Source organism: Styela clava, chromosome 5 (genome assembly GCF_964204865.1).
Source record: "Styela clava chromosome 5, kaStyClav1.hap1.2, whole genome shotgun sequence".
Classification (NCBI taxonomy): Eukaryota; Metazoa; Chordata; class Ascidiacea; order Stolidobranchia; family Styelidae; genus Styela; species Styela clava.
In genome coordinates this window covers 14,581,967-14,599,683 of record NC_135254.1, presented here as the reverse complement: position 1 = coordinate 14,599,683, position 17,717 = coordinate 14,581,967, and the positions used below count along the sequence as shown (strand labels likewise).

The 17,717-nt window shown below is 34.0% G+C and overlaps 2 protein-coding genes across 2 annotated transcripts; one reads left to right on the top strand and one right to left on the bottom strand.

Moving 5' to 3' along the window:
• The first annotated feature begins 640 nt into the window (after positions 1 to 640).
• Positions 641 to 7,725, top strand: LOC120344396 (U4/U6 small nuclear ribonucleoprotein Prp4-like). The gene is made up of 12 exons (XM_039413604.2): positions 641 to 861; positions 1,259 to 1,377; positions 2,070 to 2,237; positions 2,318 to 2,400; positions 2,849 to 2,942; positions 3,319 to 3,472; positions 3,963 to 4,179; positions 4,824 to 4,920; positions 5,280 to 5,413; positions 5,747 to 5,865; positions 6,433 to 6,482; positions 7,214 to 7,725. Exons 1-12 carry the CDS (start codon positions 714 to 716, stop codon positions 7,370 to 7,372), a joined length of 1,542 nt encoding a protein of 513 aa, XP_039269538.2. The 5' UTR covers positions 641 to 713; the 3' UTR covers positions 7,373 to 7,725.
• Positions 7,726 to 8,451: 726 nt separating this feature from the next.
• On the bottom strand, positions 8,452 to 17,567 carry LOC120343926 (uridine-cytidine kinase 2-B-like). Its single transcript, XM_039412975.2, has 7 exons — positions 17,424 to 17,567; positions 16,210 to 16,366; positions 15,220 to 15,316; positions 14,646 to 14,791; positions 13,493 to 13,590; positions 11,660 to 11,708; positions 8,452 to 10,939 (listed from the first exon to the last, which is right to left on the bottom strand). Exons 1-7 carry the CDS (start codon positions 17,505 to 17,507, stop codon positions 10,749 to 10,751), a joined length of 822 nt encoding a protein of 273 aa, XP_039268909.1. The 5' UTR covers positions 17,508 to 17,567; the 3' UTR covers positions 8,452 to 10,748.
• Positions 17,568 to 17,717: the final 150 nt, after the last annotated feature.

Below are 17,717 nucleotides of genomic sequence, written 5' to 3'. Positions count from 1 at the left end.
GACAGTCAGACAATATTATTTGGACCAATCGCCGCATAGTCTCACTCTAGGCTCCGCCCACAATGCGGCATCTGTTGAAATTAGTTTTTAATGCGGTTGTTCCATTCAATCCAACGACTAACGTACCGATTCAATCCTATCACTTGTTAGCGTGCATGCCTCGCACTGGTATATTTATAGCATGAAAACGATTACATATCTTCGTCTATAGTTGTTCATAATCAATCAGTATGAATTTTCTGTTCTTTTCCGGGACTGTGTTAGGATTCCATGCGCATTTGTTGAAATCGGTTTTTCAGTGTTTAGGAGAGTTTTCGAGGCCACTGTTGCTAATATTCCCGTCTGCATGTGGGAAAGTGTCGTAGCCATATTCTGAAATACATTCATACCTATTTTTCCGGCTTTTCATAATCAATCAGTGAAGATTTTCTGTTTGTTTGGTATTAATTTGTAACGTGAGTAGGGGATCATCTTGGCGCGGCCGATTTCGAAGGTACCGTGGTAAAACAGATTTTCCTGTTTGCCCATTCAGTCATTGATACTACTGTACTATCGTATGGGATATCTGGTTTTCGCCTTGTGCTTATACGGTACTGTTATAAACCAGTAAACACAGAAGTTGACTGGGAGTTAAGAGAGTATTTTACTTAACAGATTATTATCTGGATATATGCATGAATAAGTAAACTGTTCCAAATAAAAAAGACAGAAGGATGTCTGACTCCGATTCTGATGGTGAAGCTCCAAGAAAGATTAGGAAGACTGTCCAATATGGAAGCATTGAAAACAGAGTCGGTATGTCTGGGGAAGAAGCAATTCAGCTTGGAATTAAAGCAGGAAATATTAATATCACCAACATGAGTAAGTATTGATAATATATGTTATGAATTCTGCGTTACTTTTATCACTGTATTACAGCATTTTTATAGTTTTTTGTGAACACAATTTACATGCATTTCTCTCTGAATAAGGCTGTATACAAGCAGTCACTTATATTGGGGTACACAACACACGAGGCCACATCTTGGTAAAACTAAATTGATATACAGATATACTAATATCAACTTCCATTGCATCAGAATTTTAATTAGGAAGTAGGTTTTGCTTCAATTTGGACCCACTATTTAAATATGTGGTTTCAACATATCTAAGTGCAATGCTTTATCCACTGAGCTGTCACTCTAACTTTTTACGCAACATAATTTATTATGTTTTCAACTGAGAATTTTGCTTCCTATTCAATTGAAATTTTTAACAGGTGATACCATGGAAATGTCAATTGAAGACAGAATAAATAAACGACAAGCAGAAATTCTTGCTGAATTTGAAAGAAAGAAACAGCTACGACAAATCCAAGTTACAACAGATGACGTAGAGGTATTATTATATTGGATCGACTTAAGCGTCCTGAAATTGACTACCCCAACACATTTTAAACTTAGTATTAAATTATAAATAAGGATCCCCAAAATCTAAGTAAATAACTCTTCATTATGAGAATTCAATATTATAACTTCCTATGCTTAAGATTATAAGTTTTTTTTTCAAAACATTTACCTTTTTAGTGGAAATCAAATCAAGTCAAAACTGAATTTGGCTTGGACCATGTTCTGTTTACATAAAATTAATAGCTTCACAGAATTTGTAAACAAAAAAACTATGCATTCATAAATAATATGCATAGGAAGCCTTATATCCTTACTATGATCTTCAAAGACAAATTATTAAAAAGCCCCATTTTTGACTGTTCATTCAAATGTCATGTTTTATTTTTTAGTCAACAAACTTCATCAGATTTAACTAGGAATAAAACTTTACAAACAAAAGTAATGATTTTTTACTAATAGGGTATATTCCTAGTCAGAGGATTTTCATACGAAAACTTTTTTGTGGAACTGCTAACACTTACATTCTTATACCCGCATTTTCTGCTTCGTACAATTCCATCCCAACTATCGAGTATAGTAGCATAATTCCAGTAATAATATCTTTTCAAGTTGTTGTTTAGGCCCAATTTGTGTTAAAAATTGGAATAATAGCTATTAGACAACATTATGTGATTAAAATAGGTGAGAAAACAACTTCGAGAATTCGGCGAACCCATAACCTTGTTTGGTGAAGGTCCTGCGGACAGGAGGGAACGTCTCCGTGAGATTATTGGACTCATTGGTGAAGATAATTTAAAGAAAAACAAAATTTCAGAGAAGCAATTGTTGGCCCAGAAAGAAAAAGAAGAGGTAACGTTTAAACTGATTAAGAGATTGTGATTGAAAGAACGGATTATGTGTAAAGAGGCTTATAATATTCTTCCTTTTAGCTCGCTAAGACAACATGGTATCACGAAGGTCCAGAAAGTCTAAAGGCAGCAAGAATGTGGATTGCTGACTTTTCTATTCCAAGGTAACTTTTTTGATTTTTCAAGGAAAGATTGGATAACGTAGTATTGCTCAAGTAAGAGAGTAATGATTATTGATCACACTGATAAAATATAAACTAACCTGATAAAAGTGGTAATTTAGTAAAAATATAGAGTAAATTAGAAATTAAATACTTTCTGTGTAAACTAGTGGTGCCAGTTCATTATAAATTGAAACTTAAAATATACGTTTATTCGAACCGTTTGTCCTGAACAAGGCCCTATTCAAGATGCCACTGATATATGAAGAGCCACTATTTTTGTGGAGATCCAAGTCTTTCCAGTTCATCATTGCCTACAGTGGGGATGGGATTTGAACCTAATATGTGTATCACAGTTAAGTCAACTACTAGGCCATGGCATATTATTGTAGTTTTGATATTGTCAATTTTTGGAAAATTTTTTACTGAAATATATTATATATTGTTTCAGGGCGAAGGCAAGGTTGCAGAAAGCGAGAGAACAACAGGAGCAATCAACAACACAAAAACATGCAAGGGTACAAGAGATACACAGGCATATGCGAGTATGTTCATTGACAAAATCAGCTGTTACTCGAACAGAAAATTATATAAGGACTTGGACTTGATATTCCATAAAAGTCGAATTATTGAATTATTTTATATTGTGCACTGAAATGAGTAGTTTATAGCGTGGCTGTGACTCCTGTGAGGTAAAAAAAATGAGGTCTCGGAGCTGAACCCACAGTTTGAATATACTGTGGCTCCGTAATCATTGTGATTTTGCCAAGCCAAATCAGTTTTCAAGACCTGAGAGTAAAACTCAAACCACATATTTTAGTTGGTTATCAGCTTAGGTAGGTGTTGGAATAATTGACCAACTGTACCACAAGCTAACAAATATGATGAACAAATGATCAAATATATTTACTTTTTTAATAGGCGGTAAACAGTGTCGGAAGTCAAATCGGTGATTCAAGGCCAATATCTTCTTGTAAATTCAGTCCTAATTCTAAAATACTTGCAACAACGTCATGGAGTGGTTTGTGTAAACTGTGGTCAGTTCCTGATTGTGAGGAAATTAATACTTTAAGAGGTATGTGATGGTAACTGTTGTTCTTTTAATTGTATGTTACAGACAACAAAAGTAAGAAAGTTAGAATTTGATATCTGTATATATGCTGCTTCTCAAAATTATTTTTCATTTGAAAAATATTCAATGTTTGGAATTTGGGTTTTTTGTCATCCCTAATGGGCCTAGGGTCCAAGATACTAACTTGACTGGGTTGTCGTCCCAAGTTGAAAATAATGGGTTTCAAATTCTAGTTAGTCTGATTAGTGCATGGCCCACAGAGTGCCTAAGATGCACTCAAAAGATGAGTCTCTCAAGCGCAGTGTTTCTTAATCTAAGGTTGATCGAAACCTGCAGTTCGGTTGAGTTGTTCCAGGGGGTTGACAAAGTTCCTGCATTGATTTAAAAAATAAAAAAGTAAAGCATAACCTATTCCAATCACGTATATCTATGGAATATAAGTATTGTTATATCAATGTTGTCTATATATTGTTTTATTCAATTACTTTTGCAGGACACAATATCAACGTCTGTTCTATAGCATTTCATCCACAAGCTACGATATCATTAGAACCAAAGACATGTTGCATGGCATCAAGTTCTTCTGATGGTGTGATTAAATTATGGAATCTTGAATCATCTGAACCAGTAGCAGATATTGAAGGACACGGGGGAAAGAAGGTTGCTAGGGTGGAGTATCATCCGTCAGGAAGATTTTTAGGAACGACATGGTGGGTTGTCTAATTGATGTCAAAATCAGAGTTTTTATTACATTGTGTGTTTGCTAGTAGTTAGGTTATGATGCATTGTAAGTAACTTCGTGCTGAGCGCTAGGAATACGCTTGCCATCTTACTTCTGATTACCCTGCATGGGTTCGCAGGTTTGAATCCCATGCAGGGTTAATTATGTTGTGAGAAGGTTGCTGGACTCCTCGCCGCCGTAGGGTGGTTCACATAACCGCTGGTCCGCCATATGATTGAGCTGTTTTATCGCTTTCCTCTCCCCCGGGATAAATATGTAGGGGTCCTATGGTTCATATGAGGAATCCCAGTCTCTGTCCGGGTATGAGAATAGTAAACTGGTTAATTGCTGCATGCGCATGGTATATTCATGGATTTGAGGTCGAAGTCATATTCTCAAAATTATGAAATCTCCCAATGGTGATAAAATAAGTCACTTACCAAAGTTTCACGAAGCATTCTTATCAGTCTATTAATAAAGAATGCTTGAATGTGCAAATGTTTTTTTTTCAAAAATTTGCCTTTCTTGAAGTTAGGAGCTGGAGGCCACAACCAGCTAAGAATAAGTAATCTTTGGCATAATTCAATTGATTCATAGTTGACATGTTTCAAATGGGATCTCTGTTTTTTTTAGTTATGATAATTCCTGGAGATTGTGGGATCTCGAACAGGAAGAAGAGGTTTTACATCAAGAAGGTCATAGTGCCGGAGTACATGATATATCTTTCCAGGTAAGTACTGATCAATGGAACATATTCTTGCTGAAAGTTCTCAGGGACTATCAAATCGAGCCATTTTGAAAAAAAAAATGAATCTTCAATTTCAATGTTTCATATAGTATCAACAAACTATCTTGAAGAACTAATTAGAATTCAATTTTAAACAATGTTATTAATTCTTCATCTTTAAGGATATCTGTAATTGTCTGTCTAAAACTTTTCATTATTAACGAAATGTACTCAAGTTAATTTATTTAGATTGCTCGGCATCAAAATGAGTTGCTATATTCTGGATATATCCATAACCTAATCCATTTTCGGAATTCTTATTCAATGTCAAAATTTGAATTTTTATCCTCTTACGATCACAGGATGATGGGGCATTAGCCGCAACAAGTGGTCTTGATTCATACGGTAGAATTTGGGATTTAAGAACAGGAAGATGCATCATGTTTTTAGAAGGTCATTTGAAAGAAATGTATGCAATATGCTTTTCACCAAACAGGTAAATTAATTTTAGTATGATGTAGAATGTTTATTGGATATTGTTAAGGCAAGAATTGAAGCATGGTTAAGTTTTAACCCTTTATACCAATTGAGGGTAGGAGTGGTGGCCAAATGGTTAATTAGCGAGAAATGAGGCCTAACTAAAATATTACCATCACAAGTTGAAAACTCTGGTCCTAATAACATGCCCACTAATTACCCAGAATGTTAAAAATTGGATAGGCAATGCCAAACCAATATGAGGAGTAGTAGCACTTGCTGGCGTTAGTCAAAAGAGATATGAAATGCTTAGTTTTATTGGTCAGTTTGAGACCTTTCCTCATTTCTTCAGTTACCAAGTTGCAACTGGAAGTGCAGATAACACTGTAAAAGTTTGGGATCTTCGACGAACTACATGCGTTTACACCATTCCTGCTCACACAAATTTAGTATCAAGTTTGCAGTATCAAAGTATGTTTTAAAGTTTGATTGAAAAATTACTATTTTCTTTCCAGCTTGTCTCAGAGAATAATAATGGTATTGAAACATCAAAAATTTCAAAGCAATTAGTCATGTAATAGCAATAAAATCATTATGTACCTACTGTAAAAATTTGCTGTGTGGATTAGACCTAAATAGGATTTTTCGTAATTATACGCGGGAAGACGATAAGACGACTTAACCATGTGACAAATCTACTAGTTCTCTTCCAGTTACCACTCCATGTCTGGTATGGAACTATATATATTCAGTGACATGAATCAGATTAATGGGCTTGGTAGTAAGGGAAGCCATAACTGACCAGCGGTTATATGAACCACTAAAATGGAGAGGCCAGCAATCCCCCTCACAATTATCAGCTATTTTAATATACAGGGTGTTCTTTTTTGAAAAATTCATTGCAAAGCTAAATTATGGTTACCCTGTATATCACATTTTAAATACTCTAAATTCTTATAGTAGGATTGAATATATTGAATATAGAGTCTTACTCTGTTAAAATCCGGTATAACTTATCTATCATTGTTCAATTTGTAGAATCAAATGGAGACTACCTTGTATCAGCATCATATGACTGTACTGCTAAAGTAAGTGTTAATTAGATTTCGCCATTACTGATCACAGTATGACTTATATCTAATCGTGTCATTATGGTAAAACCAGTCTGACATTGCCCTGATTGTTATATCTAATCGTGTCATTATGGTAAAACCAGTCTGACATTGCCCTGATTGTTATATCTAATCGGGTCATTACGGTAAAACCAGTCTGACATTGCCCTGATTGTTATATCTAATCGTGTCATTATGGTAAAACCAGTCTGACATTGCCCTGTCTGTGTTACGAACTCACGACCAAATCTGTTAATACCAAGGTCGGTGCCATGACATGTTGTTGGCCAGACAGAGCCAAGCTTAACCATAATGGGTGGAGGTGGATCTACCCAAAATTATCCTAATCGTCTATTTTTTCTTATTTATAATTTTTTAATGGTAAATAAAAAATAATAAATATTATAACTAATATTAATTTGAAATTTCAAGTTAAATTTGTGTAATTAAAAGTTCAAAATTTGAAACCCTTATATCATGGTTTTGAGTTCCACTGCCACAAAACTGCATTTGGGCTGATGTGTCATGGCAGTGGTCCTAGCAAAACACTGTCATGTTTGTAGCGCAGAAACCAAGCTCCAAGGTAAAAAAATAAGCTCTGTGATTGGAGCCATTCTGATTTCAAACTAAATACCCAACCCGGCTTTATACTATATTATCATTCTCTTTAGGTTATACCACATTTCTGAACCTTGTATTATATTTAGATTTGGGCGCATCCTGGATTTCTTCCGTTGAAGACATTAGCAGGGCATGAAAACAAAGTTATGGGAATGGATATTTCACCAGACGGAGAATATATTGCCACAAGTTCATTTGATAGAACGTTTAAATTATGGGCTAAAGATACAGATCTGGGAGCTTAACACAATTCAGGTGCTAAAAAGTATTTCGAAATATTCAAGCAGCAAGCTGTGCGACTGGTTGGCGAGATGATTAGGTAGGCAGATACCATGTTCGTACACTATGGCTGGTATGCATACATAATCATCATTTGTTAACGAGCTGGGTGACAAAATACTGAAGACCTTACACGAACATTCATTTTACCTGGAAGCTTATCATCTGATTCTAGTACTTGAAAAGAACGCACCAAGCAGTTGTTTTATCACGTAGCATTTTTGACATATAAATCAGTGGATGTTGCGTTTGGTATTTCGCTCTCCACACTGTATTGTCATGATGTATTTTGATGCCAATATTAAATTTTAACTACGAATCTGTGTCTGTAATGATTATGTTAGTTTCTGGGGGTTTTGACGAGCAGCATTTCTTGGAAGGTATGTTAGGTATTGGGGTAGGATTTTCTTATTTGTCCTGGGGTAAGATGGCTTGATCATATGTATAAAACCTGGATAGATTGCCAGGGAAACGGTTTAGTTTATTTGCTCAGATGCATGGATTTGACCTCAGCTAGGCCAACAGGTCTTGAATATTCACATTTTTTCTCTTGAATATAAAAACGGCCTAAGCTTAACTAACATATTACCATTGTGCCACAAGGATTGCCGGATTCTTCTTCACTAACTGGGTTTCTATTTGTTGCAGCTTGCCTCAAAACTAATGACATGTTTGAATCTAACAAGATTTACTCAGTGGTGGGATTCAAATTTTTTGTCAGCCGGTTCTGTTACATGTTTTTTTTAGTAATGCTAACCGGTTCGCTAATCTCATTAAATTCCGTGAGACGGTTCTAGAACCGGCTGAATCCCACCACTGGATTTACTCACTGTCAAAAACAGCCTCTCCATCGAAACACTTACGGTAACTAGATCAAGATCAGTAACCATACAAGCAAGAAGCAATTTATCAGCATTCGACTTTTCTCCAGCACATCCTGATTTCATTTCTGCATTTAATGTAAACCTGAAAAGGCCCGATTGCCTCACTTCTGCAAGTTACAAATACTACTACCCACAATACTTTTTCTGACATAAAATCAACATTACTCCCAGCAAGTTTATTTGGTTAAACATCTTGAACCAAAGTATGAAAACTGCAACTGAATGTTGGCAGGTGACCACTATTGTTGTAAGATCATACATGTATCAAAACAGATGCATTCGTAAAAAAAACGCAAGCCTATTTCAATTTTGAAAGGTAGTAGTACTTGCAGAAAAGCATTTCAAATTCAAAAAACAAGGAGTTAGAATAGCCTTAATCATATCGAGTTGATAAAAAGCAAAGGTATCAAACATATAGACAAAACAGAGTTGCATTCAAATTTTCTGAAATATGAACCAAATAAAACATTTTTATCATCAGTGTATATTTAAAGTCAACTAACTGCAAAAACAAAGGAGTAATTTATATCAAGGACTAATATAAGCTACAATATGTACAGAACAATATGCAGGAATTTCATGGAACAAGGAGAAACTTGTAAATTTGGATGTGAACGGCATTTCATATATTATGACAAGTCATGGTTATCGAGTCTGTTTGGCTTATTTTTACTAAAGCCGGAGAGGTATTTTCAAACTCAAACTGCACCAAGAGTCTAAAATTCATTGATATTTGAACTTTGTGCACAATCCCATATTTTAGTTGGGAGCTTACAAAGCTTACTTAACAGTATATCAAAGGAGGCTTGAATATGCCAAATATTTCTGTTATCAAAATTTTCTCAGAGTCCTGAAATATTTTCTAACCTGGCATCAGAAGTTGACTGTAAATTTGTCCTAGACTACAGGAACAAATGATGGATTTAATTTCACACCCACATTCTGAACGACGTTTTGGACAGTACCCACTAATAGGCAGGCCAAATACAAATAACTGGGTGAAAACACGGGGCCGCACCTTTATTAAAGATATTGGTTGCAGGCACAAATATATTGGTTATTGATGCTATAACGGGAGTTGTTCGCTTTGCACAAGCTAGCTGTCGGGGCATTGCAACGTCATATGCGTAAATAATAAATTGGACTCTGGTATAAGCTTTGCAACGCAAAGGGATTGGAATTACTCGCAAATACCGGATTAAAATGAATTAACTAGTTTCGCTGTTTTACATCGTTCAAAATTGCCACTTCTCCGCGGGCCGCATAATTTTTCCTTGCGAGACCGCACGCCTGGCCTCTCAGATCAGAGTAAGTGGTCATATAATCTGGGCAGCACGAGTGTCATGAGATTGAATAAAATTCCATCAGGGAGTACAACAAGTATGAAGCAGTATTTACATAAGGCACAGTAACAATAATTCATAAAAAAGAAACCAGTCTATTGGCAGAATTTAGATTTGTACGTTCACAAATGTTCAGAGCGAGTTTAACATTGTAGCAGAATCTTGTTACTATTAAGATAGTTTGTATTTGGTCTTCGAGTGCAGGAATTTACTCATATTGACAGATTTGGATTTGACTCCTACAAAATCTGCCTATAAGGGTTATAATTCCAACACCAAAAAACCCATAAATTTTCAGATTTTAATATGCTTTCTGTGCAACGCCATTGCGCCCGCATATACTAGCTAACGAAGGAGAAAGCATGGATCTCATTCTTACTAACCTAAACAATGAAAAAAAGCAATTATGTCTAAAAATGGTTAATACATTTCTAATGATTACAATTGTTTAATTAAATTATTGAAGATCAAATACTGTCAAATGCCCGGCCATGAACAACTAACACATACAGTTTCCAAACAAAAGCCGTCAAAAATACAAAAATATTGGTATCATATTCATCAACCAAATTTGTTTGGATTATTGAATGAGATTTTTATGTAGAACACTGGCAGGTCAAAAGTGTAAAGGAAATGAATGTGGTTTGTACCTCTCTTTCCATTTAATGATACATCATTGAATATTGCACAAATGAAACTGATTAACTGTGAATATATTTGTTTCCAAAAATGATTAGGGTTGGATGAACAGTTTTTACTAGATTACTCAAAACAATTGGTCTATTATTTTGAAATGGCAAGATATTTTGAAGTAATTTCAGCAGTATAATTTTGAAACGTCACAGATCATAGTAATGATGACGGGACATTTTAAAGTGAATAAAACAACTAAAAATAAGTGTGAATGCTTAAGCAGCAGTGTGCAAGAGGTATACAGAACCGTTCCTTTATCCGTACTAGCAAATTGGCATTTGATTGTTACACTCACCCTCCCCACAATTAGCAAATTGGCACTTACCGTAAGTACAACGCTATCATAAAGACAATAAAAGGAATGCGGCAATCACAACCCAAGGTAAACTAAATAATAAAAAACGAGAAACAAAAAAGCACCATCAGTGGGGTCTGGAAGTTCCATTTGCAATTTCTTGCGACGGTAACACCCCTACCAAACCATTCACAGCTTTCGCGTGACCATTCATGTGAGAGTGATCGCCCGAACCATTGGTGACATGACCATTCTGTCTTCTTCTGACACCGCCGGTTAATATATCTCTAATATGTTGGACGATCAAATTGATTGCAACTGAAAATAAGCAATTATTAATTAATGTGAACGAAACAAGCAACAACAAAAAAAAGTTAAAAATTTTTTCACAGTGTAGCAAATAAGTCAATTTCCTGTATATCTACTATTCAGCCTAATGATTAAATTACATAAGCAACACAGGTACAGATGAAGACAACATCAACAATTTTATCGAAAGTAACCCACAAAATGTTTCCAATATTATATATGAAGATTTTACTTCCGTAAACCTATGTAAATTAATTTCACTACAGGGCATATGCTGATCAAACATTGCATAAGAAAATTCGATGCTCCCGAAGTATGCGAATCAAGATGGCGGACATCGGAACGTAACATGGGTAACAGGTTAGGGTTAGGCGATAATTTTTTTCCAATTTTCCTTATTTTAGTCCTATTATCAGTTCGAAAGCTAGCCAAGAGCCTCCCGTAGTATTTATAGCTAAAATTATGGCTTAACCCTAACCTAGTACACATATTACATTCCGATGTCCGCCATCTTGGTTCGCATACTTCGGGAGCTCCGAAAATTCATTCATTTTGAAAAAGGTACTTTTAAACAACATAATAAATAATACAACCAAACATAACTGAGGTCATTGCAACCAAATTAATAGTAGATGCGAGCAAAACAAATGTAAAATTCTAAAAGAAAGCACAATACATTCGTAGAATGAATTCACCCAAATTTAGGTACTTAAAAACTAATTCCCCTACCAGTGTTTTCGTGTCCTCTTGGAATTATAACATCAGCATACTTTTTGGTCTGAAAATAGTGAAAAATATTTTGCCATGATGCACTAATTTCAACTACTGGTATCTATATAGGTGTGTCGTAATCTTATCTCCAGGCTATGAAGATATGCACTAAAATGTCGTTTAGACACCGTAACCAGCTGAGTGGTTTTTATTGTCCTTCATTATCATGAAAATTATCATCCTGTTGCATTCATTACATGCAATAAGTATTTTCCAAAAGCACGTAGTTCATATCCAAATATTTACATGCAAATATGAATTTTGAACTCATTAATATTGCACCAAATTTAAAATTCCAAATTTAATATATAAGCATTAACTATGACTTCACCATAAAAAATTTGATTATATTTTTCTTCATCATTTTCTTTAGCCTTCCCTAGTTTTGAACATACAAATTATTAAATCAGAAAAAAATGGAACATATGATACATAAGAATATTAATACCGGTACATAAAACATATAATTCAAACTTTTTGTCTCCTTCCTACGTGGCAAACAGGAACCCTGACACAAAGATATATTGATACACAAAGTACACAATACCATTGTCATGTCTAGTTTCAGTTTGAGAATATACTTTTTGAACACAATAATATAATATTCCACCATTTTAAACCAGGTATGTGAAAACAGTTTAGTTTTTTATAATCTGAAATAAATGCTGTTCTAAAGAAGGGTATTTTTAAAATCCATATAGCTGAAAGTAATTTTTTCTTGTGAAATTTGTCATTTTCTTAATTTATGTTGTAAAATGGAATATAAATCATGATTTTTTTCATTTTCTTACATTGATATTTCGATTTTAGATGCCATGCAAAGTTTTAAAATGAACAACAATTCTAATAAATGGTATATTGCATCTGCAGAATTAAGCAATATTCGATAATGAATACATCTGTGTTACTATTCATCAGTAAAATTGACATAAGGTAGTGAATTCAAGACCTAGAAATAGAGTTTTTTGAAAAAATTAAAAACTGTAAAAATGAATTCCACCATACATAAAGTTCAGAAAAGCAAGCAGACCTTATTAATTCACATCATATAAGTGTGAAACCTCGTTTTTGCGACACTTCACAATAATACGAGGCAAAATTGGCCACGAACGTCAAGCAATATTTCACAGCTCATTGAATAATCAAGTGGCAAATCGGAAATAGGATAAATGGCAGAGTTGTGGGATGGAGAAAATTAGTGAATGTATGAATCTACCAAATAAAGATGTTACATCCAATTTAATCCTTTCTTGATACCTAACTAGAACAAAATTATATTCCATGACAAAAATAACGTGACATGGTTGTATTGATCCTATTGAAAGAAGTTCATTTATGAATGATACAAACGTCAAATAGCATATGCGATTGCTCAATTTGTAAAATTTTCTGAGTTGCGAAGATATTTTTAGATTAAACCATGAGTTAAGAATTAGCAAAGAACAAATGTTAAAATTTCATATTTTTACTCATATTCGTTAAAATTTTATATTTTTACTCACATTCCGAAAGTAGCTCTTTCAAGATTCGCCTTTTGGGTTGAAGCCTTCGGATCTCTTTATAAACCATTTTTACTCAAAATTGGCATTTATCGACTATGTGCTAAGTAGAAGATGCAATATTGCGAGGTAATCTATCTATGGCTCAACCTTGATAACTACAGATGGCATGTACCGGTGTGACATGGCCCATTCATGGCCTGTGCTGAGTACACCTCACTACATTACTATCAAATCATGTATGATCACACACTACCCAATATTGACCAGATTTTAGAAAGCAAATGCATACCGGCATGCAGAATTCCTCGAAAGCGGGCTTTACAAAAGTTGTGTATTGGTGTAAAACTGACTCCAGCTCACGTCCACGCTCGCTGATATCGCGTAATACTGTGAAAAGGAGTTAATAATGAAAAGATTAAATAATTGGAATTTTATCTCTACTAGAACCAAAAGTGATAACAATGATATTATTCAACAAATATGTAAACAATCATAAAATAATTTGCCTACATAGAGCTTGCGTTTACAGAAGAAATATAAATCTTTCACTACTTGCTAAAGCAGAGAAGGATCAAATAGGCCTACAACAATTGTTAAAAGCAAACTAGGTCAACGATTATTGTTACAGCATTGTTCTGACAGTCATAAATGTAGGATTAAGGGCAAGTTTGTTGACAATGTATTTTTATTAGGGTCCTGTTTACTGTTTGAATACGAGGGAAATGAATAACCAAAATGTTTGGTATTAAGAATCTCATTTAGAATTTGAATATTTCAGAATATTCATTATACAACAAAACCATTATAAACTCCTATCCATGAAGAATGACAAGAGTAATAAAAAAAAATTAATATGTACTATTTAATTTTGAATATTCGTAATCTATCTTTAAGCATCAAAATCCCCATATGACAAATTTTACTTTTACATAAATTACAATATTGACGCAAAAAAACAAAACATTTTTTACAGAGAACTATTATCTGAATCTTTAAAGTAAATCTTTATCGAATAACTATGATTTAAAATTTTTGGACATTCACAATATTACGATTATAAGCCTACTTCTTCATATTTTCTAATTGAGGACTGTCGAGACATAATTTAAATATGTACCGCTTGTATGCCAATTACTAATTCCCAAGATCATGGCATTGCGTCATGGCGTGAATTTTCTGAATTGTGATGTAACTCACAATAAAATATAACTGATGTCATTACATCAATATAAAAGCCATTCATCAGAAGTATATTGTTGACCAAGATAGAATACGACAGGAAAATATCTCTATTATTTAAAAAAGAAATTCGATATGAATCAATTGATCATGTCAAAACGAGGATGATCAAAGTGTTATCATCTATGTGGAAATTTACACATTTTATGTGAAAATAAAACTTAAGAAACATGTTGAATGTTTAACCAAACATGAAAACGCACCTCGTCGAGATAATCTTGTGTCAGCATCACTATCGACAAATAATTTCATGTTAAACATTTCTCGGATTTCCTTGTGATAAAATACGAGTATTCCTTCGAAAAGAATAACGTCACATCGTCCAAGTTCCGTCCATTCGTCTTTTAATCTAAAACGGAGAAAGAGATTTTCTCATCCAACTGAAACTTTTTAAATCAAATCATAGATGATCAGGGCAAATAATGACTCATATTTGATATGCAAAGAAAACAACAATAAAATAAATAACTCTGATGTTTAAATTTCCAATCGGAAGGATGTCGAAATATTACCAGAAAACTTTTATTTGTCGATAAGGTAAGTAAACAAATTTTTCAGCGAAAATATTTACTGTAATAAAAACTGTAAAATAATAGCAATTGGCTTTAGATAACAGAATTTAGCAAATAACTGAATTGTTCCTTTTTCTATTTCGGAGATTATTCTAATGGGAATTTACTTATGAAACAAACAGTGTTTAAGCAGTTGGCTTATATAATGCAAACCTGTAAAAAAATATTGATTTAACGTCAACTTAAGAAGAATAATCAATATTACCTTGAATGGGTTTTGAAGTCATATTTTGGGAGTTTTACTGTTTTTCCCTGCACAAGTTCACTCAATGTCTTTTTCATGAGCTTTGTGTCAAATGCATCTGAGTATAACAAAAAAAAAAATCATTTTAGTCACAAATTACTAAATACCATGGAAATGCCAAAAGGACAAGTATTTTATCACAAATCTCCAATTAAAACAAAAAAAATTTATATAGTTCATGCTAGTTGAAAAGAAACCTGAACAAAAATCCACATCTCTAAAATCCTACAATATTTTAATTAAAAAATAATATGATATCACACAACTAGAGAGAATAATAATGAATTTTCAAAAAGGAGTTAAAATTTGCCTACTATAAAATAATAAGATATGGAAATAAACAACAAAATTTATTACATAAAAAAGTTACATAAATTAGATAATAAATGGCACAGACTTGAAAAAAAAAACAGTTATAAAACAAATGGCTTTAATTTTTACTACATGGAATTAAAACATCACTATACACTTTGATCTAGGATTTAATACTCAGCACAAAGGATTTACAATATTCCTCTTAACGACGAATAGTATATTGAATCGAAATTTCCCCAATATTGGCAATTTTAAAATAGGATTTACATATTTATCCCGGGGGAGAAGGAAAGCCAATAAGACTAAGTGTCTATGGCGAACCTCGGCCTCCGTCCGGTTACTATTCCATGTCGGGTTTGGGTTTAGTTAGTTATTTATTTTTCAGAAGCATGGACTTGATGGTGGAGGAAGTCGTAACCGACCAGCGGTTACGTGAACCACCCTACGGCGGGTGAGGAGTCCAGCAATCCTCTCGCACATAACCATCGCGGCATGGGATTCGAACCTGCGAACCCACGCAGAGTAATCAAAGGGTGGCAAGTGTATTCCTAATGCTTAGCACGATGAGCTACACATAGGCCTTTTATAATTTCCAAAGCATATTTATCAAAGACAATAAAAGAAGCTAGATCTCACCAGGGTGGTCAAAATTATATTGAGACTTGTTAGCTAACGCAATCTGTTCCGATGTGAGTTCTCTGTAAAAGTCATCTTGACTTATGATTGCAACCTTTCCCCATTTGCTCATAGATGTTTCTTTTAAACATTGTATGATCTTCTGGCAAACTGAAGTCTGTGATGTAAAATTACATTTATTAGAAGTTGAAATTGAGATATGGCATTAAATGAATGTAGTAGCTTCTTACATATTGTTAGATATCAGTGGCTGCTTATACAATGCCTTGTTTAGAGCAAAGGCATGATGAAGCATCTTATAATAATGAGTGTGCCAGTCAGCAAATATACATGGTATCCCAAAATAAATGAAACCCGTTAATTCGATTACCAATTTCGTGGGTTTCATTTATTTTTGGACAACCCTGGGGGAGAGGAAAGGGGATTAGACGGCTTAATTATATGGCAAACCACGGCCTCTTGTTTGATTACCAGTCAAACATGGAAGCAGTGCATAAGCAGACAAGACAACAATTCCAGATATTGAGAATAAATGGAATAATAGAAGTTTAATCTAGCTATATAACATTTGTCCCATATCAAAGCCTGTATTGCATAATAACCTATAATATGGATATACAACAACCAAATATATTGATGTAATACATGACGTTGGGGTTTTCTTGAATTCAGAATATTCTGAGCAGGATTTTAGGTTTTTTATTTTACATTGATGAACAGTATATTACAGTATTAGGTAGCTGGAATGTGAATGTGAACAACATCTTATTGGTCAATAAAAAATCCTTAATTGCAATGTTGAAACGTATTTCCTGTTTAATTAATAATTCCAGTTAGTTTGACTACTGGACTAAGAGTTATCTTATAAAGCGTGGACTTTCACCAGAAAATTTTATTATGCTTAGAATGCTTTTATTAATCATTATATGGTGAAACGAGCATCGAAAAATCAAAACATATCTTGTCTCTAAATAATATGACACGCAACGTAAAGCGGTAGGGAGAAGTGGCATCACCGTCTGTACGCTCGTTCCTGTCTGGTCTCGTTGCGAAACCACGTGGCGACGGCTTTGTTTACCATACGTGGTATACGTCACAAGCAAGTCATGCACTATGTTCGCACGGTTACGTCATCGCTTTACCACCACTCGCGTTTGTTATCGAATTATGAAAAAAAATATATATATATATAGAAATGAAATAATAAAACTAACTTTTCCTGATGATGTCCCTCCAGAAACTCCAATTATAAACGGACAAGGAGATTGAACCATGTCTACAAGAGAAGAAGAGTCCATTACGCGTCGAGGCTCCCAGCTCAACTGCGTTCCACGCCGAGAACGCAAGCTTTTATAATTAGTTGGTTTCGTCATGGATCAATAGTTTGGTGATATTATATTAAATGAAAACACTTTAATTAATATCAATCTAAGATTTATTTCACTTTTAAAATAATTTTGAATCATTGTTGCATAATTTTTGTACAATTTCATTCTAGAAATAGTAAA